We start from the raw sequence: 22,580 nt of genomic DNA on the forward strand, positions 1-22,580 counted from the left end.
ATTTCCCAATCAAGCCTCCCACTTTTAAGTCTAAATCATGAATATATACAACAAACAGCAAGGGCCCCAACACTGAGCCCTGTGAAACACCACTGGAAACAGTTTTCCATTTGCAAAAACATCCATCGACCATTACACTTTGTTTCCCGTCAATGAGCTAATTTTGGATCCAACCTGTCACCTTCCCCTGTAACCCATGAGATCTCTCTTTTCTGACCAGTCTGCCACGTGGAGCCTTATCAAATGCCTTACTGAAATCCATGTAGAAAACATCCACTGCACTACCCTCATCAATCCCCTTTTTTACTTCCACAAAAAATTCCATTAAGTTAATAAGGCATGACCTTCCCCTAAACAAAACCATGCTAACTATCCCTGATCACTCAGTGCATTTCTAATGACAGTTTATCCTGTCTCTCAGAATTGTTTCCAATAATTTGCCGACCACTGAAGTCAGACTGACCAGCCTATAATGTTCTGGCCTATCCTCCTAGAGAGGAGGACCTGGGGACAGGCAGTCAGCAGCACCTAGAGGAGAGTGCAAGAGGAGGACCCCGGAACAGTCAGTCAGCAGTGCACAAAGGATAGTGCGAGAGGAGGACCCTGGGACAGGCAGCCAGCAGCCTCGTTAGTATAGTGGTTAGTATCCCCGCCTGTCACGCGGGAGACCGGGGTTCAATTCCCCGACGGGGAGTAAGCGTTGTCCTTTATAAGAGGACGCACACGAAATTGGAAATGTCTTGTCTTGAGCACCTAGAGGATCTAATCTATCTAGAGATCTAACATCAAGTCTACACTCAAGCAGGAGTAAAGGCAAAGTAAAAGCAAGGGTCCATATTCTATTTGGTTAAGATATGTCTGGGGAGATCTGTCCAGTGATTTTCACATCCTGCGCTATGTGAGAAATCCTAAATGCTCCTGGCAGTCTGGATGACCAAATGTACAGGCGGTGCCTCCTACTGGAGCAACTCGAGCTCTGGGTTTTGGAGCTTGAGCGGCAGCTGGGGGCACTACGGTGCATTCATGAGGCTGAGAGGTTCATGGATAGCATGTTTTAGGACGTGGTCAGGGCGTATCTTAAGGAAGTGCAAGCAGAGATGGAATGGGTGTCAGCCAGACTGGAGAAGGGAGCCAGGCAGGGAGTGAGGGTATCCCCTGAGTGCATTATGCTCACAAACTGTTTTTCGGCCTTGATAAGCAGTGAGAGTGACGGTTCCTCTGTGGAGGCCAACCAGAGCCAAGGCCATGGCACCCTGGGTGGTCCAGCTGCTCAGGTGGGGAGAAAGGAGTGTGGAAGGACAGAAGTGATGTGGGATTTGTTAGTGAGAGGAGTAGATAGGTGCTTCTGTGGCCATGGATGTGACTCCAGGATGGTATGTTGCCTCCTGGGTGCCAGGGTTAAGGATGTCACAGAATGGCTACAGGGCATTCTGAAGAGGGAGGATGTACAGCCAGAGGTCATGGTCCATGTTGGGACCAATGACATAGGAAGAAAGAGAAATGAGGCCCTGCAAGCAGACTTTCGGGAATTAGGTAGGAAATTGAAAAGCAGGGCTTCAAAGGTAGTAATCTCCGGATTACTCCCGGTGCCACACAGCAATGAGTATAGGAACAGAAGGATAGAGCAGATGAATGCGTGACAGGAGAGATGATGCAGGAGGGAGGGTTTTAGATTCCTGGGGCATTGGCACCGTTTCTGGGCAAAGTGGGACCTGTACAAGTTGGACTGGTTATGTCTTAACAGGAACGGGACCAACATCCTCATGGGGAGGTTTGCTAATGCTGTTGGGGCGGATTTAAACTAAATTGCCAGGAAGATGGGATCCTGAAAAATAGTTCAGAGCAGAGAGAAGCTGAGATGTAATTAAAAGTTAAAATGCTCGTCAGTGTGTCTGGAAGGCAGAGGAAACATAGACTAGATAAGAAAGAAGTGAGTTTAGCAAGGCTAAATGGAATACCTTTTAATGCAAGGAGTGTGAGGAATAAGACAGATGAGCTGAGAGCTCAGATAGGCACGTGGGAGTATGATAGCAGAGCTATGACTGAGACTTGGCTAAAAGAAGGGCAGGATTGGCAGCTCAACATTTCTGGTTGTAGGGTATTCAGATGAGATAGAGAGGGGGATAGAAGAGGAGTGGGGGGTCACAATATTGATCAAGGAATCAATTACAGCAGTGATGAGGGTTGATATCTTGGAAGGATCATCAAATGAGGCCATATGGGTAGAAGTAAAAAACACAAAAGGGGCAAACACAACGTTGGAGACAAACAGTCAGGGAGAGATAGATGATCAAATATGTAATCAAATTTCAGAGAAGTATAAGAATAATAGGGCAGTAATAGTAGAGGATTTTAACTACCCAACTATTAACTGGGGTAGTTTTAGTGTGCAAGGTAGGGAGGGAGCAAAATTCTTAAGTTGCATCCAGGAGAACGTTTTTAGCCAGTATGTAGAAAGCCCAACAAGGGAGGGAGCAGTTCTGGACCTAATATTCAGAAATGAGCCCGGGCAGGTGGAAGGCGTATCAGTAGGGGAACATTTTGGAGACAGTGACCATAACTCAGTTAGATTTAGGATAGTTATGGAAAAGGATAAGGTTGGGCTGGGAAAAAAAGTTCTAAACTGGGGAAAGGCTAATTTTACTAAGATGCGATATGATTTGGCCCAAGTGGACTAGGAGCAGCTACTTGCAGATAAAACTGTGTCAGAGCAGTGGGAGGCATTCAAGGAGAAAATAGGGAGGGTACAGGGCAAATATATTCCCATAAGGACAAAGTGGGGGACCAAGTCCGGAGGACCCTGGATGTCAAGGGGCATAAAGGTTAGGATTAAGAAAAAAAGAGAAGCTTATGGTAGATACCAAGGCCTCAATATAGCAGAGTCCCTAGAGGAGTATAAAAAGTGCAGAGGGGAACTTAAAGAGGAAATTAGGAAAGCTAAGAGAGTGCATGAGAAAGCATTGGTGGGTAAAATAAAGGAAAACACAAAGGGGTTTTATAAATATATAAAGAGCAAGAAAATAACTAGGGAAAGAGTAGGGCCAATTAGGGGTGGTAGAGGTAATATGTGAGTGGACCTGGAAGACATGGGTGCAGTCCTTAATGAGTACTTTGCATTGGTCTTCACAATGGAAAAGGACGATGCGGGTATAGACATCAGAGTGAAGGACTGTGAAATATTAGAGGAAATTAACATAGAGAGAGAGGAGACACTGGCGGGTTTAGCGGCCTTAAAAGTGGATAAATCCTTAGGCCTGGATGAGATGTATCCCAGACTGTTGAGGGAGGCAAAGGAAGAGATATCAAGGGCCCTGGCAGTAATTTTCAAATCCTCTCTGGCCACAGATGAGGTGCCAGAGGACTGGAGGACTGCTAATGTTGTCCCATTATTAAAAAAGGGAGGAAGGGATAGACCAGGAAATTACAGGCCAGTCGGTCTAACCTCGGTGGTGGGGAAGTTACTAGAAAGAATTCTGAGGGATAGAATATATTTGCGCTTGGAGAGACACGGATTAATCAGGGATAGTCAGCATGGATTTATTGAGGGATAGCTGTGTTTGACAAATTTAATCGAACGTTTTGAGGAGGTAACCAGGAGTGTTGATGAGGGTAATGCATTTGATGTGGTTTACATGGACTTTAGCAAGGATTTTGATAAGGACCCTCATGGCAGACTGGTCAAGAAAGTAAGAGCCCATGGGATCCAAGGCAAAGTGACACGTTGGATCCAAAATTGGCTGAGAGGCAGGAAGCAGAGGATGATGGTGGAGGGATGTTTCTGTGACTGGAAGTCTGTTTCCAGTGGGGTTCCACAGGGCTCAGTGCTGGGGCCCTTTCTGTTTGTGGTGTACGTAAATGATTTGGATTTAAATGTAGGGGTATGATCAAGAAATTCATGGATGTCACGAAAATTGGTAGGGTAGTAAATAATGAGGAGGATAGCCGTAAACTGCAGGAGGATATCAATGGACTGGTCAGGTGGGCAGAGCAGTGGCAAATGGAATTCAACGCGGAAAAGTGTGAGGTATTGCACTTGGAGAGGGCTAACAAGGCAAGGGATTACACTATGAATGGTAGGACCCTGGAAAGTACTGAAGATCAGAAGGACTTTGGTGTGCCTATCCACAGATCCCGGAAGGTAGCAGGGCAAGTGCATAAGGTGGTCAAGAAGGCATCTGGGATACTTGCCTTTATTAGCTGAGGCATAGAATACAAGAGCAGGGAGGTTATGCTGGAACTGTATAAAATGCTGGTTAGGCCACAACTGGAGTACTGCATGCAGTTCTAGTCACCACATTGTAGGAAGGATGTGATTGCACTGGAGAGGGTGCACAGGAAATTTACCAGGATGCTGCCTGGTAAACTATGAGGAAAGATTGAATAGACTGGGGCTGTTTTCCTTGGAGCAGCGAAGGTTGAGAGGAGACATGATAGAGGTGTATAAAATTATGAGGGACATAGATAGGGTGGATAGGAAGGCAATTTTTCCATTAGTAGAGGGGTCAATAACCAGGAGGCATAGATTTAAGGTAAGAGGTAGAAGGCTAAGAGGGGAGTTGAGGAGAAATTTTTCACCCAGAGGGTGGTGGAAGTTTGGAACTCACTGTCCGAAAGGGTGGTTGATTCAGAAACTCCCGTAACATTTAAGAAGTATTTAGATATTCGTTTGCATTGCCATAGCCTCCAGGGCTATGTGACATGCGCTGGAAAATGGGATTAGTGTAGTCAGATCTTTGTTGACCGGCATGGACGTGATGGACCGAATTGCCTCCTTCTGTGCTATAAACGTCTATGAGTCTATCAGTCTATCGCTCACACCCTTTTTAAATAATGGTACAACGTTTGCAGACCTCCAATCCTCTGGATCTCTTGCGGATTGGAAAATGATCCCCAGAGCATCTGCCATTTCCTCCCTGGCTTCTTTCAACAGCCTGGGATACAATCCATCTGGCCCTGGTGATTTATCCACCATCAAGGATGCCAGTTCCCCTAGTACTTCCTCTCTCACTATGCTCCTTGTATCTAATATTTCACACTCCCCCTCTTTAACAGGAATGTCTACATCATCCCTCTCCTTAGTGAAGGCAGAGACAAAGTACTCTTTGAGAACCCTGCTCACATCTTCTGCATCAACCCCAAGTTACCATGTACATCTCTGATAGGTCCTACCTTTTCCTTAGTTATTCTATTGCTCCTCATGTATTGGTAAAACATCTTAGGGTTTTCTTTGATTTTACCTATCAATATTTTTTCATATCTTTCTTTGCTTTCCTAATTTCTTTTTTTACCTCACCCCTGTACTTTCTATACTCCTCTAGGCTTTTGTGGCCGCCATAAGCTTTTTTTTTCCTGCTTTACCCCGGTCTGTATGCTTCTGCATAACCAGGGGCCCTAGCAAAGAGCGAGAGTCCAAATGGCTATGTTGCCTGCCTGGTGCCAGGGCTCGGAACATCTGTTCATGGCTGGAGAGGTACTTGCAGGGGGAGGGGGAGGATCCAGTTGTTGACATAGATAGAACTAGGAAAGAGGTTCTGCAAAGTCAGCATGAGGAGCCAGGTACCAAATTAAGAAGCAGAACCTCAAAGGTGATAATCTCTGGATTATTACCTGAGCCACATGCAAATTGGCATTAGAGAGATGAATGCATGGCTCAAAGATTGGTGTGGGAGAAGTGGGTTCCAGTTTGCGGGGCACTGGCACCAGTACTGGGGAAAGTGGGGGCTGTACCGTTGGGACGGTTTACACCTGAACCGTGCTGGGACAAGTGTCCTTGCAAATTGCATAACCAGGGAAGTAGAGAGGGCTTTAAACTTAACAGGAGGGGTGAGGGATCAAGCTTGGGTAGAGGTCACATTCAAGGTGTAGAGTCAAGACAGGAGAGCAAAATAATAATATGAGAAATGAGGGTCAGAGAATGGCAGGAAGGGACAGGGAGAAAAAAATCCAAGAAAACATCAACAGTCAAGACTAGATATTACAAAGGTAACAAAAAGACAAAACTGAAGGCTCTCTATCTGAATGCGTGTAGCATTCATATCAAAGTAAATGAATTTATGGCCCACATTGAAGTAAATAAATGTGACCTGATAACAGATGGCTGCAGGATGACAAAGATTCCTTAATATTGAGGGGTACATGACATTCAGGAAGAATAAGAAGCTAGGTAAAGATGGAGGGGTTGGACTGTTAATCAAAGAGGGCATTGCTGCAATAGTTAGAGATTACCTTGGTTCAGGAGATAAGGATGTAGAATCGGTTTGGATGAAGATAGTAGAGGGAGAAAAGTCATTAGTGGCCACCTAACAGTAGCCACAGTGTAAGACAGAGTATTCAAGAGAAGATATTGTGTGCTTGTGATAAAGGGATAGTAATAATCATGGGTAATTTTAATCTACATATAAACTAGAAAAATCAGATTGGCAGTAGTAGCCTGGGCGAGGAGTTCTTAGAATACTTTTGAGATAGTTTCTTAGAGCAGCACGTTCCGGAACCAACCAGAAAGCAGGTTATATTAGATTTGGTATTGTTTGATGTTCAGGATTAATTAATGACCTCAGAGTAAAGGCACCCCTATGTAGCAGCGATTACAATATGATAGCATTTTCCATCCAGTTTGAAAGGGAGGAGAGTGGATCTAAGACTTGTGTCTTAAACTTAAATGAGGGCAACTATGTGGGGATGAAAGTTGAGTTAGCTGAAGTGAACTGGGAAACTAGGCTAGAGGAGAGATCTATAGGGAAGCAGTGGCAGATATTTAAGGGGATATTTCAGAGTATTCAGAATAAGTACATTCCTATTATAAAGAAAAATTCTAATGGGAGGATCCATCATCCTTGGTTAACTAAAGAAGTTAAGGAAAGCATCAAACTTAAAGAAAAAGCATATAACTCCGCAAAGATGAGTGGCAGGACAGATGATTGGTCAAAATATAAAGAACGGCAGAGAATGAATATAAGGTTTACCAGGAGAAAGAAACTGGAGTATGAGAGGAAGCTAGCTAGAATTGTAAAAGCGGACAGCAAGAGTTTCTACAGGTATTTAAAAAGGAAAAGAGTAAGTAAAGTGAGTCTAGGTCCTTTAGAGAGTGACAGTGGGGAGTTAATAGTAGATAATAAGGAAATGGCGGAAGAAATGAACAAATATTTTGCTTCTGTGTTCACTATAGGGGATACAAAAAACATTCCAGTAATAACTGCAAATCAGGAGGTGAAATGGAGAGAGGAACTAGGTGAAATTGAAATCACTAGGGAAACTGAGCAAAATGATGGAGCTGAGGGCTGGCAAGTCTCTGGGTCCTGGTGGACTGCATCCTAGGGTCTTAAAAGAAGTGGCTAATGAGGTAGTCGATGCACTTTTCTTTTACTTTTACTTTTACTTTTACTTTACTTTTACTTTTCCAAAATTCACTAGATTCTGGAAAGGTTCCATCAAATTGGAAAGCAGCAAATATAGCCCCTATAGGGAGGGAGGAAGAAAACAGGAAACTATAGGCCAGTTAACTTGATGTCTGTCACGGGGAAGATGTTAGAATCGATCATTAAGGAGGTTATAGCTGGGCAGTTAGAAGAGTTCAAAGCAATCGGGAAGAGTCAACATGGTTTTGTGAAAAGAAAATCATGTTTAACCAATTTATTGGAGTTTTTTGAAGGAGTAACAGGTCCAGTGAATAAAGGGGAGCCTGTAGACAAACTGTACTTGGATTTCCAGAAGGCATTTGATAAGGTGCCACATCAAAGATTATCACGGAAAATAAAAGCGCTGGTGTGGTGGGTAACATATTAGCATGGATAGAATATTAGCTGGCTGGCAGAAAGCAGAGAGTATGCATAAATGGATCTTTTTGGATTGGTGGGTTGTGACAAGTGAAGTCCCACAGGGGTCTGTTCTGGGCCCTCAACTTTTTACAAGTTACATCAATGACTTAGATGAGGGGAGCAAAGACATGGTGGCTAAATTTGCAGATGATTCAAAGATAGGTAGGAAAGTATGTACTGAAGAGGACATGAGATGTTTGCAGATGAATATAGATAGATGGAGTGAGTGAGTGGGCAAAGATCTGGCAAATGGAGTTTAATATGGGAAAATGTGAATTGCTTACTTTGGCAGGAAGAATAAAATAGCAGAGTATTACTTAAATGGAAAATGGCTGCATAATTCTGAGTTGCAGAGGGATCTAGGCTTTCTAGTACATGAGTCACAAAAAGTTAGTATGCAGGTACAGCAAGTAATTAAGAAAGCTAATTGAATGCTATCCTTTATTATGAGAGGGGTTGAACATAAAAGTAAGGATGTTATGCTTCAATTATACAGGGCATTGGTGAGACCGCACCTTGAATACTGCATGCAGTTTTGGTCTCAGAAGGATGTAAATGCATTGGAGGCCATTCAGAGGAGGTTTAGTAGATTGATACCTGGAATGAGTGGGTTGTCTTATGAGGAAAGGTTGGATACTGGGCTTGTTTCCACTGGAGTTTAGAAGAGTGAGGGGTGATTTGATTGAAGTATACAAGATCCTGAACGGCCTTGACAAGGTGGACGTCAAAAGGATGTTTCCTCTTGTGGGTAAGTCCAGAACTAAGGGGCACAGTTTTAAAATTAGGGGTTGCCTTTTAGGACAGAGATGAGGAGAAATTTTTTCTCTCAGAGCGTTGTGCGACTTTGGAACTCTCTTCCTCAGAAGGTGGTGGAAACGGAGTCATTGAATATTTTTAAGGCAGATTCTTGTTAGGCAAGGGAATCAAAGGTTATCGGAGTTAGATGGGAATGTGGAAATCAAAACACAAGAAGATCAGCCATGATGTTATTGAATGGTGGAGCAGGCTCAAGGGGCCGAATGGTCTACTTCTGTTTCTATTTCTTATGTTCTTATTTGTCAATGCCACCCTTTTTCTTTGTGAGGACATGTCTGCACTGTACTCATAGAATCTCGCCATTGAATGCCTCCATTGATTTGACACAGTTTTTCTTTTTATAGCTATATCCAGTCCACTCTCACCAGCTCACTTCTCAGCTTTGTAAAATTTGTCTTCCCCTAGTTTAGAACTTTTACTCCTGTTCTATTTTTGTCCTTTTCCATAAAGATGCTAAATCTAACTATATTATGGTCAGTATCTCCAAAATGGTCCCCCACTGCTACTTTATCCACTTGCCCAGCTTCATTTCCTAAGACTAAATCTAGAATTGCGCCCTCTCTCATTGGGCTTGTTACGTGCTGACTAAAAAAGTTCTTTTGAATGCAGTTCAAGAATTTTGTGCCCTCGGTGCCCTTCACACTGTTCATATCCCAATTGATATTAGGGTAGTTGAAGTCCTCAACGATTGCTGCCCTATTCTTCTTGCATTCAGAAATCTGTCTACATATTTGCTCTTCTAACTCCCTTCCACCATTTGGGGGTCTATAGTACACTCCTAGCAGTGTGGCTGCCCCTTTTTTATTTCTGAGCTCAATCCATATGGCCTCATTTGATGCTTCATTTAGTATATCATCCCTCCTCACACCTGTAATTGATTCTTTAACCAATAATGCTACACCGCCACATTTTTTATCCCCCTCCCTATGCTGCCTGAAAACTCTATATCCAGGGATGTTGAGCTGCCATATTTGCCCCCCCTTAAGCCATTATAACAATGATATCATACTGCCATGTGTCTATCTGTGCCCTCAGCTGGCTTTATTTGCTCCTTGCATTTACATATATACTTTTTAACACTGCCAAATCTCTGTGCTGTACAATTTTTAATCTGTGCTACTCCTGTCTTTCAGAGTCACTCATTAGTTCTCCATCTCCTATTCCCTGCTCTGAATTTGCCCTCAGGTTCCCAACCCCCTACCAATCTAGTTGAAACCCCCGTAAACCACACTAGCAAACCTCCCTATGAGGATATTTGTCCCAGTCCTGTTCAGGTGTAGACCATTTGGCTTGTACAGGTCCCACCTTCCCCAGAGCCGGTCCCAATACCTCAGAAATCTGATGCTCTCCCTCCTACACCAGCTTTCCAGCCTTGTGTTTATTCGCTCAATTCTTCTATTCCTATACTCACTTGCATGTGGGACTGGGAGCAACCCTGAGATTACTGCTTTAGAGGTCCAGCTTTTCAATCTTCTTCTTCGCACCTTAAAGTCTACTTTCAGGACCTCATCCCTTTTCCTACCTAAGCCATTGGTACCAACATGGACCATGATCTCTGGCTAGTCACCCTTCCCCAGAAGGATGTCCTGCAGCCGCTCCATGACATCCTTAACCCTGGCAACAGGGAGGCAACATGCTATCCTGGAGTCATGTCTACGGCCACAGAACTGCCTGTCTGTTCCCCTAACTATCAAATCCCCTATTGCTACTGTGCTCTTCCCCTCTACTTTCTCCCCTCCTGTACAGCAGAGCTGCTGATGATGTCACAAGCTTGGCTCTGACTGCACTCCTCTGAGGAACCAAAGCCTTCACTGGTATCCTAAACAGAAAACCGATTGGTAAATGGGACCCCAGGGGACTCCTGCATTACCTGTCTAATTTTCTTGGACTGTCTGGTGGTCACCCATTCCCTCTCTGCCTCCAGGCTCCTAAGCTGACCCCCTCTCTGAACATGCTATCCACGTAGCTCTCAGCCTTGCTGATGCACCACAATGAATCCAGCTGCTGCTCAAGCTCCAAAACCCAGAGCTCAAGGTCCTGCAGCTGGTGACACTTCCTGCACACGTGGTCATCTAGGACACTGGTAGCGTCCACAACTTCCCACATATTACAGGACATTCCACATGACCGAACTGTCCTGCCGTGGCTTCAATTTACTTTCCTTGCATTAACTTTATTTTATATTGGTTTACTTATGCAACTTTATTTTACCTGAGCACAACTTAAATTTATTTTCCTTTTGCTTGTATTTCTTATTTAAATATAAGTAGCCTCTTATTTTAAAAAGGTGCTTTTCTAATTCTCATCTACTTGATGACACTCCCTAACAGCAGTTTCTCACCAACAAATGAACTTATGTTTCTCCTGTGATGCTAGGTGCTAGGTGCTACTGACTACCTGTTCCAGGATCCTCCTCTCGCACTCTCCTCTAGGTGCTGCTGACTGCCTGTCCCAGGGTCCGCCTCTTGCACTCTCCTCTAGGTGCTGCTGACTGCCTATCCCAGGGTCCTCCTCTCGCACTCTCCTCTAGGTGCTGCTGACTGCCTGTCCCAGGGTCCTCTTCTTGCACTCTCCAAATCATAGCTGCAGGATAATGGGACCGAGACATAAACTGGATGAAGGCATGGTAAGCCTTTCATGTGGAATAATTCATAAAGTGATCTTATAGGTAGAGTAGGATAGTGGAAATAACTCTGGAATCATTCAAGGAGATGTATGGCGCTGTGAACCAAGTATCATAGATTTTTAGAGAAAAATAAATATGATGAACCAAAATGCCTCCCATCCCCTGTTTTTATCTTTTTAAGACTTTCATGTATTTCATTTTTTATCCATTGAATTATGTTAGCTTAATAACGAATGAGGGTAGTTTTGATGATTGGCATCACTGCTTTGATATCAGGTTTTTGTAGTCTGAAGGTTACTGTAAAACTGGGGGAGTCTGCATTATAATAATGTAGAGTATTTCTGAAACTCATTCCAAATATGCAAACAGCTGTGCAAGATAAAAAGTTGGACATTTGAGTGGAACATTTGAAGCTCCTGTGAAACTTCATAAAATGTCTATTCCCATGGCAGGGAAAAAGACACATACAATTTCTAATCTGGCAGCTTGGGCTGTCCGGTTATCATGTCTCTGTGAGAATACTTAGAATGTATACGAGGTTAATTTCTTTAACATAAATCCAAAATCTAAAAAGCATGGAGAAGAACGTATCCACAAAATGTATCAAATATATGAAAAATGTTTATTAAAAAAATTTCAGAAGTGAACCTTTTACACATTGTTCAATTCCAAAGAACTCTAAAACAAAATATGTATAGACAAAATTGTTTCTTTACATTCAACACACATTCACTTTTGAGATTTGAGTTGTATTTAGTTTAAAACTTTAAACAGCCTTGTGAACATTAAATTCCCAGTTTTAACCATGGCTGAGTTCAACAAATTATCATGGACCAGAGATGCGCTGGTAATAAATGAGCCAATGAAACCTGGGGGAATAGATTGGTACTTTCATTGTCGTGCAGAAAACTGTTGATCCTCTTTTGAGTTATCAACAGTCACAGATTGCAACTCTGTCTAGTACAATCACAGTTCTTGGTTTTTCCAGGAGTGGGACATAAACCCACAACCCTCTGATTCAAAGGCGAGGGTGCTATGAACTGAGCCACAGCTGACACCTCTAGAAAACTGTTGATAGTGGACCAACTTCTCATCATGCATGAGGCCCAATTTGCCTTGACCACAATTTTCATCACCTAACTGTGGGACATATAACAGACCCTATGATTGTATATGATTGCATTAATTCAACGAAAGGAATTTAAAAAAATCATTAAGTATCAGTTAATTTGATGTCAATGTTTTTAAGGAAAACTTTTTTCCTGGTTTGTTCCTCATGAAATGAGTTTAATCTTTAAACATTTGTTGCCTAGCAAAATCATCCAAAGTCTCTGTGCAAGAGTTGATTACTTTGAATGTGGTTGGTTTTAATCCAATTTGTTGGGATATTCATATGGAAACCAAGTTGTTTTACATTAAAAAATGAATTGGATTAGATGTAATTCTCTTGTTAAAACATATTCCTTTTTAATTGACTTAGGTTATACTGGCACTTTTAGAAGACACATGGCTTTTATTATCTCACCTATTTGATAATAGAGCTGCTTGTCCTGCAAACTTCCATAAGGATGTGTGAGAATCACAAGTACTAAGTTAATTGGTTGCAATTCAGTGCATTCAGGTCAATAATTGACAGATTAACATTAGAAGTAAGCTCTTGCCATCGTCTATATGCTCCAAGTGCATTGTCCAAAATCAGAACAAGCTATCTGGGAGAGGGGTAGACAAAATGGTAGAATTAATTGTTTGGTCTTCTCTGAATTTAAATGTCTGCCCAGCAAGCAAATTTACATTAACGTAACAATCAATTTCCTTTAGAGTTACCAAATGCTTCTACTATAAAACACTGATTTTCTATAACATTATTGTTGACAAACTGAAGTCAAATCTAAGAAATTGCAAAAACATAATACATGTATTTTACAATAGCATGAATTGCCTTGAGCAGATGTATATTCATCTGTAACACTGCATGTCTTTTGAAATATTTCACTTTGGAAGACAAAAGACAGAGAACTAGAAAAGTAAAATGAGTAGCTGCTCAAATATTCTCTTTATATAAAGTAATTTTGTAATAAAGAATCTTTCATTTATGAAACAATGCATTGATCATTAATACATTGGGCCTTTTCTATGGTGATTGTGCAAACCATAATGAAGGCTCCAAATATTCACATTCAAAAGTAGTAAAAGAGCTGTATTTTGATCAATATATATTATACACAGCACAATCGTTTCTCACTTCCAGTTCGACGCTTATATATGTTTACTTGGAAGCATTTTATTTTGATTACCATTCAATGAAAAGAATGTATGTACCACCAGAGAAACCTTTCTTGGTTTGACTATTTGCCCTTATCAATCCAACATTCCTTGAAACATAGCAGTAAGAATGTGTCCTGAATACAACATGCTCATTCAATGAAAATCTTATTATCTTTGTTCAATATATTACATTTATTCGTGAATATGCAGACATTCAACACTCAGCTGCTATAAATAGGTGCCTATCTATACTTCCTCTCTCACACTCTCTCCGCACACACTCAAATGTCTATCTGGAGAGCTATCCATCAAACAGGGATGAAATATGGCAATATCGGACTTATACATTCAGACAGTTTCAATGTCTATTAGGAACCCAGCCTTAGTTACCAGGTAACTTTCAATTGTGCAGTGTTTCATTCAATAGTTGCATCTCCTCAGCCTAGAATCACTTGAAGTTTTAATAGTCAACTTGATGCAGTGCCTTATTGTGAAGTGATGTTGGGCGCCAACATAATAGTCAATGTTTACCACATTTTCCAGAGAGCAATTCTGACAGCCTTGTTTACTTCTTGTATTTTGTGTGATGGAGTTTATGTATTGGACAACCAAGAGCTGAACAGACTGGACTTAGCTTGGCCTGATGAATTGCTCAGCTAAACAGTAGATATATTATTGACTGCAAGTTACTCCACTGCCATTATCTGCTATATAAAGATATCTAGTGTCAATAGTAATAATAGTTCTATTGTTTAGAACAAAGTCCATATTTTGACAATATTCTAGATAACATATGCGGTAACTTTATTCATTTAAGGCATAGGTGAATTTGCGACAAGATGGCATCCTCTGAGTTTTGCAGTGAATTCTTAAACAGGTGGCGCACTGTATCGAATCACAAGGTTGTAATCAGCTGGTAAGGTGCAGTAATTCTCCTTTGTTTTTGCTTCTTCATTGGCGTAAGGAGCTGTGTCAGTGTCGTCGGAATGGTATCCTGACTGGTAGCCACTCGTTTGGTTGGAGGCATCAGATGTCACAGATTCTTTACTTTTGCTTGGAGTTAAAGCACTGTAGATAAAAGAAAATGAATGTTACCATTTATATACATCATTTAGAAATGGTGTGGACACAAAAATACAATTGAGGAAGTCTCCTTTCATTTCTGAGTTGGTTTTGAACTCAGACCAAACTGGTTGGATGAAAATGATTTCCACAGGGCGCTAGTGTCCATCTCAGGCAAACTGTCTTAATGGTGAATGGAGTGACATGAAAATTCAAACCAATAAAAGGGCAACAAGTTAAAGGTACAAGCCAAAAAAAACAACAGAACAAGCATCTAAACGTGTAAGCAAAAAAAAGTCCCAAAAGCACGACTGCTGAATAACTTCAAAATATCAGACACACTAGTTTTAAGAGTATTTCTGGTAGCTGTGTACTGGTAGCAATATGCAGAACTCAAAGATGCAGTTTGACAGTGTACCGATGGCATGACACATCAGGAATTTTGTGGCAGCAATGTATCCATGAATGAAAGAAAATTAACGCCCAATAAGGTTCGCCCTGCACTCCTAGCATAGGGCCAGTGGAAAAACCAAGTGCCAACTGGACACAAGGCCTATGCCCTGATTATTTCCCCCTGTGCATCTCGTGGTGTATAAAACCAGAACTGCAGTTCCTAAATTGTCATTCTTTCGTACAAGGATTGTTTTTCTTTAATTCATGCGTGGGATGTGGGGTTCACTGGCTAGGTCAGCTTTTATTGCCCATCCCTAATTGCCCTTGAGAAGGTGGTGGTGCGCTGCCTTCTTGAATCACTGCAGTCCATGTGATATAGATACACCTACAGTGCTGTTAGGGAGTGAGTTCCGGATTTTGACCCAGCAACAGTGAAGGAATGGTGATACATTTCCAAGTCAGGATGGTGAGTGGTTTGGAGGGAAAATTGCAGGTGGTGGTGTTCCCATGTATCTGCTACCCTTGTCCTTCTAAGTGGTAGTGGTCACAAGTTTGGAAGGTGCTGTCTAAGGAGCTTTGGTGAGTTGCTCCATTGCATCTTGTAGATGATATGCACTGCTGTCACTGCATCAGTAGTGGAGGGAGTGAACGTTGAAGGTGCTGGATGGGATGCCAATCAACCAGGCTGCTTTTTCCTGGATGGTGCTGAGTTTCTTGAGTGTTGTTGGAGCTGCACTCATTCAGGCAAGTGCAGGGTATTCCACACTCCTGACCTGTGCCTTGTAGATGGTGAACAGGCTTTGGGGAGTCAGGAGGTGGGTTACCCATCGCACTATTCCTAGCCTCTGATCTGCTCTTGTAGCCACAGTATTTATATGGTTAGTCCAGTTCAGTTTCTAGTCAATGGTAACCCCAGGATGTTTATAGGTGGGGGGGGGGGGTGGGTGTGGGTTCAGCGATGGTAATGCTATTGAATGTCAAGGGGAGATGGTTAGATTCCCTCTTGTTGGAGATGCTCATTGCCTGGCACTTGTGTGGTGTGAATGTTACTTGCCACTTGTAAGCCCAAGCCTGAATGTTGTCCAGGTCTTGCTGCATATGGGTACAGACTGCTTCAGTATCTGAGGAGTCGCGAATGGTGCTGAATGTCGTGCAATCATCAGCGAACATCCCCACTTCTGACCTTATGATGGAAGGAAGGTCATTGATGAAGCAGCTGAAGATGGTTGGTTTGAGGGCACTACCCTGAGGAACTCCTGTAGTGATGCCCTCGGACTAAGATAACTGACTTCCAACAACCATAACCATCTTCGATTGTGCTAGGTATGACTCCAACCAGTGGAGAATTTTCCCCTGATTCCCATTGACTCCAGTTTTGCTAGGGCTCCTTGACGCCACACTCGGCCAAATGCTGCCTTGATGTGAAGGGCAGTCACTCTCACCTCACCTCGGGAGTTCAGCTCTTTTGCCCATGTTTGAACTAAGGCTGTAACGAGGACAGGAGCTGAGTGGCCCTGGCAGAACCCAAACTGAGCATCAGTGAGCAAGTTATTGGTGAGTAAGTTCACCTTGATAGAATTGTTGACGACCCCTCCCATCACTTTGCTGATTGTTGCAAGAGGATTACTTCTCTGAGCAAGAGGTAAGTGTTTTTTTTATGCCTGGCTGCACTGCACCTAACAAGGCAGTGCTTCATACTGTTCCTGAACTGTGAAAGTATTCAGGTTCTCAGAAATTATATCTTGCATCTCTGTGAGCACAAATGTCATCATTCCCAAAAACAAGATTTCATTTTTAAAATCTATTCATGGGATGTGGGCTTCGCTGGGCTCGGCCAACATATATTGCCCATCCCTAATTGCCCTTGAGAAGGTGATGGTAATCAGCCTTCATGAACTGCTGCCGTCCATGTGATGTAGGTATCCTCACTGTGCTGTTAGGGAGGAAGTTCCAGGATTTTGGTCGAGTGACAGTGAAGGAACGGCGCTATATTTCCAAGTCAGGGTGCTAATGGCCTGGAGGGGAACTTCCGGGTGGTGGTATTCCCATGTATATGCTACCCTTGTCCTTTTAGATGGTAGTGGTCATGGGTTTGGAAGATGCTGTCAAAGGGGTCTTGGTGAGTTTCTGCAGTGCATCTTGTAGATGGTACACACTGCTGCTATTGTGCATCGGTGGTGGAGGGAGTGAATGTTTGTGGATGTGGTGCCAATCAAGCGGACTGCTTTGTCCCGGATGGTGTCAAGCTTCTTCAGTGTTGGTGGAGCTGCACTCATCCAAGCAAGCGGTGAGTATTTCATCACACTCCTGACTTGTGCCTTGTAGATGGTGGACAGGCTTTGGAGAGTCAGGAGGTGAGTTATTCACCGCAGGATTCCTAGCCTCTGGACTGCTCATGGACCCACAGTATTTAGATGGCTAGTCCAGTTCAGTTTCTGGTCAATGATAACCCCTAGGATGTTGATAGTAGGGGATTCAGCAATGGTAATGGCTTTTAATGTCAAGGGGCAACGGTTAGATTCTCTCTTGCTGGAGATGGTCATTGCCTGACACTTGTGTGGTGCGATTGTTACTTGCCACTTGTCAGCCTAAGCCTGGATGTTGTCCAGGTCTGGCTGCATTTGGACAATGACTGCTTCAGTACCTGAGGAGTCACGAATGGTGCTGAACATTGTGCAATCATCAGCATCATCCCCACTTCTGACCTTATGATGGAGGGAAGGTCATTGATAAGGCAACTGAAGATGGTTAGGCTGAGAACACTATCCTGTGGAACTCCTGCAGTGATGTCCTGGAGCTGAGATGACTGACCTCCAACAACCACAACCATCTTCCCTTCTGCGAGATATGATTACAACCAGCAGAGAGTTTTTTTCCCTGATTCCCATTGACTTCAATTTTGCTAGGGCTCCTTGATGCCACACTTGGTCAAATGCATCCTTGATGTCAAGGGCAGCCACTCTGACCTCACCACGGGAGTTCAGCTCTTTTGTCCATATTTGAACCAAGGCTTTAATGAGGTCAGCAGCTGAGTGGCCCTGGCAGAACACAAACTGAGCGTTAGGTTATTGCTAAGCAAGTACCACTTGAAAACACGGTTGATGACCCTTCCATCACTTTACTGATGATCGGGAGTAGACCGATGGGGCGGTAATTGGCCAGGTTGGATTTGTCCTGCTTTTTGTGTACAGGACATGCCTGGGCAATTTTCCACATAGCCGGGTAGATGCCAGTGTTGTATATGTACTAGAACAGCTTGGCTAGGGGTGTGGCAAGTTCTGGGGCACAAGTCTTCAGTACTATTGCCGGAATATTATCAGGGCCCAAAGCCTTTGCAGCATCCAGTGCCTTCAGCCGGTCCCTTATATCACGTGGAGTGAATCTAATTGGTTGAATGCTGGCATCTGTGATGCTGGGGACCTCCAGAGGAGGCCGGGATGGATTATCCACTCGACATTTATGGCTGAAGATTGTAGCAAATGCTTCAGCCTTATTTTCTGCACTGATGTGCTGGGCTCCCCCATCATTGAAGATGGGGATATTTGTGGAGCCCCATTCTCCAGTGAGTTGTTTAAATGTCCACCACCATTCACAACTGGATATGGCAGGACTGCAGAGATTAGATCTGATCCGTTGGTTGTGGAATCACTTAGTTCTGCCTATCACTTGCTGCTTATGCTGTTTGGCATACAAGTAATCCTGTGTTGTAGCTTCACCAGGCTGACATCTCATTTTTAGTATGCCAGGTGCTGCTCTTGGCATGCCCTCCTGTACTCTTCATTGAACCAGAGTTGGTCCCCTAGCTTGGTGGCAATGGTAGAGTGGGGGATATGCCAGGCCATGAGGTTACAGATTGTGGTTGAATACATTCTGCTGCTGCTGATGGCTCACAACGCCTCATGGTTGCCCAGTCTTGAGTTGCTAGATCTGTTCGAAATCTATCCCATTTAGCATGATGGTATTGCTACAGAACATGATGGAGGGTATCCTCAGTGTGAAGAAGGGACTTTGTCTCCACAAGGACTGTGAGATGGTCATTCCTACCGGTACTGTCATGGACAGATGCATCTGCGACAGGCAGGTTTTTGAGGATGAGGTCAAGTGTGTTTTTCCCTTTTGTTGGTTCCCTCACCACCTGCCACAGACCCAGTCTAGCAGCTATGTCATTTAGGACTCGGTCAACTCGGTCAGTAGTGCTACTGAGCCAATCTTGGTGATGGGCATTGAGGTCCCCCAGCCAGAGTACATTTTGCACCCTTGCAACCCTCAGTGGTCAGTACTATTTCATCAGCTGAGGGGGTGGGGTAATCAGCAGGAGGTTTCTTTGCCCATGTTTGACCTTGTGCCATGAGACTCCATGGGGTCTGGAGTCAATGTTGAGGACCCCCAGGGCAACTCTGTCCTGACTCTATGCCACTGTACCTCCACCTCTGCTGGGTCTGCCCTGCCAATGGGACAGGACATACCCAGAGATGGTCAATACGGTGTCTAGGATATTGTAAGGCATGATTCCGTGAGGATGACTATGTCAGGCTTTTGCTTGACTAGTCTGTGAGACAGTTCTCCCAATTTTGGCACAAGCCCCCAACTGTTAGTAAGAAGGACTTTGCAGGGTCGACAGGGCTGAGTTTGCCATTGTCATTTCCGGTGCCTAGGTCGATGCCAGGTGGTCCAACCAGTTTCATTGCTTTGAGACTTTTTAGTGGTTTGATACAGCTGAGTGTATCAGAGGGCATTTTTACACATTGGTGTGGGCCTGGAGTCACATGTAGGCCAGACCAGGTAAAGATGGCAGATTTCCTTCCCAAAAGGGGAATTAGTGAACTAGGTGGGTTTTTACAATGGTCGACAATAGACTTTTAATTTCAGATTTTTTTTAACTCAAATTTCACCATCATGGTGGGATTCAAACCCAGGTCCTCGGAACATTACTTGGGTCTTTGGATTACTAGTCCAACAACAATATCAATACGCCACTGCCTCCCCTCATTATATTAGAGTCAGTATGAATGAATAGTAAACTCTTAATGAAACCTCCTTAAGATATAAATCAATCTCAAAGGATTGAGACTTTGAAAATCAGTCGGCCAGTGATCCTAGCACTTACGCTAGGATTGTGCTTGCCAGGAACCTCTGACATTGTTCCCAAATGATATTCTAGTGCCAGTAGGAGGATTTTAATTAACATGCAAGTTGTCAGTGCCTATCCTACTAAGAATGTATCTAGGCTACCTATCATATAAAAGAAACTAGAGAATCTAATGTAGGTGTCTCCAAATCCAACACAGCTTTAAAATTTGTCATCTTTAGAAGTGTCTTCTTTCTTCATGGTTTCAAGCCTTGATCCCAGCCTGAACCCACAGGTGAGCCTCATTTCTACCCCTGTCTGGTGTTACCAGATATATCCCTGCCAACTGCACACCCAGTGAAGGCCAGACAGCTGGAACTTTGACATTCAGAGTCCTCACCTATGCCAAATTCTGCCACTTCATAAATTGATGGATATATTTGTGAACGACAGAGTTTACAACCCCAAGAAACCACTAGGGAAACTATGGCATGAGAATGGAACCCCTACCCCAGCTTACTTTCCAGCTTGTCCAGCATATTCCTAATTGTTATGCCAGTAGTATGTCAGAACAGACAGAGAAGAAAATTATTTTCCAACACTTTCTATAACTATTTATGATACAATAGGCATACCTAAAAATGAGGTGTCAGCTTGGTGAAGCTATAACACAGTACTACTTGTGTGCCAAACAGCATAAGCAGCAAGTGAAAAACAAAGCTAAGCAATCCCACTATCAACGGATCAGATCTGAGCTCTGCAGTCCTGCCGTATCCATTTGTGAATGGTGGTGGACAATTAAACAACTCACTGGAGGAGGTGGCTCCACAAATATCCCCATCCTCAATGACGGAGGAGCCCTGCACATCAGTGCAAAAGATAAGGCTGAAGCATTTGCTACAATCTTCAGCCAGAAGTGCCAAGTGGATGATCCATCTCGGCCTCCTCTGGAAGACCCCAGCATCACAGATGCCAGTCTTCAGCCAATTTGATGCACTCCACGTGATATCAAGAAACGGTTGAAGGCACTGGATAGTGCAAAGGCTATGGGCCCTGACAATATTCTGGCAATAGTACTAAAGACTTGTGCTCCAGAACTTGCCATGCCCCTAGCCAAGCTGATCCAGTTGAACTACAACACTGGCATTTACCCAGCTATGTGGAAAATTGCCCAGATATGTCCTGTACACAAAGAGCAGGACAAATCCGACCCAGCCAATTACCGCCCCATCAGTCTACTCTCCATCAGCAGTAAAGTAATGGAAGGGGTCATCAACAGTGCTATCAAGTGGCACTTGCTTAGCAATAACCTGCTCACTGACGCCCAATTTGGGTTCTGCCAGGGCTACTCAGCTCCTGACCTCATTACAGCCTTGGTTCAAACATGGACAAAAGAGTTGAACTCCCGAGGTGAGGTGAGAGTGACTGCCTTTGACATCAAGGCTGCATTTGACTGAGAGTGGCATGAAGGAGCCCTAGCAAAACTCGCGTCAATGGGAATCAGGGGAAAACTCTGAAGATGGCTGTGGTTGTTGGAGGTCAGTTATCTCAGCTCCAGGACATCACTGCAGGAGTTCCTCAGGGTTGTGTCCTTGGCCCAACCATCTTCAGCTGCTTCATCAATGGCCTTCCTTCCATCATAAAGTCATAAGGGGATGTTCGCTGATGATTGCATAATGTTCAGCACCATTCACGACTCCTCAGACACTGCAGCAGTCCATGTCCTAATGCAGCAAGACCTGGACAATATCCAGGCTTGGGCTGACAAGTAGCAAGTAACATTCGCACCACACAAATGTCAGGGAATGACCATCTCTAACAAGAGAGTGTCCAACCATCGCCCTTTGATGTACAATGGTATTACCATCACTGAATCCTCCACTATCAACATCCTGGGGGTTACCATTGACCAGAAACTGTATCGATTATCCATATAAATACTGTAGCTACAAGAGCAGATCACAGGCTAGGAATAGTGCGATGGGTAACCCGCCTCCTGACTCCCCAAAGCCTGCACACCACCTACAAGGCACAAGTCAGGAATGTGACGGAATACTCCCCACTTGCCTGGATGAGTGCAGCTCCAACAACACTGAAGAAGCTTGACACCATCCAGGACAAAGCAGTCCGCTTGATTGGCACCACATCCACAAACATTCACTCCCTCCACCACTGACGCACAGTAGCAGCAGTGTGCACCATCTACAAGATGCACAACAGGAATTCACCAAAGCTTCTTCGGCAGCACCTTCCAAACCCACGACCACTAACATCTAGCTGGGCAAGTGCAGCAGATGGATGGGACCACCACCTGGAAGTTCCCCTCCAAATCACTCACCATCCTGACTTGGAAATATATCACTATTCCTTCACTGTCGCTGGGTCAAAATCCTGGAACTCCCTCCCTTACAGCACTGTGGGTGTACCCACACCATACGGACTGCAGCAGTTCAAGAAGGTAGCTCAACACGACCTACTCAAGGGCAACTAGTGGTGGGCAATAAATGCTGGCCCAGCCAGCGAAGTCCACATCCCG

General features: G+C 43.8%; 1 protein-coding gene and 1 non-coding gene across 2 annotated transcripts in view; one reads left to right on the forward strand and one right to left on the reverse strand.

Annotated features, from left to right (window-relative positions):
• Nucleotides 1-622: 622 nt before the first annotated feature.
• Nucleotides 623-694, forward strand: trnad-guc (transfer RNA aspartic acid (anticodon GUC)). Its single transcript has one exon. It is a non-coding gene; the product is annotated as a tRNA-Asp (tRNA).
• An 11,165-nt stretch (nucleotides 695-11,859) lies between these two features.
• Nucleotides 11,860-22,580, reverse strand: part of kdr (kinase insert domain receptor (a type III receptor tyrosine kinase)) — an 80,738-nt gene continuing 70,017 nt past the window's right edge. The window contains exon 30 of the mRNA XM_078547963.1: nucleotides 11,860-14,589. Coding sequence (XP_078404089.1) covers nucleotides 14,391-14,589 — 199 coding nt within the window. The 3' untranslated portion in view covers nucleotides 11,860-14,390. The remainder of the gene's footprint in view (nucleotides 14,590-22,580) is intronic.

Source organism: Cetorhinus maximus, chromosome 1 (genome assembly GCF_964194155.1).
Source record: "Cetorhinus maximus chromosome 1, sCetMax3.hap1.1, whole genome shotgun sequence".
In the NCBI taxonomy this organism is placed as follows: Eukaryota; Metazoa; Chordata; class Chondrichthyes; order Lamniformes; family Cetorhinidae; genus Cetorhinus; species Cetorhinus maximus.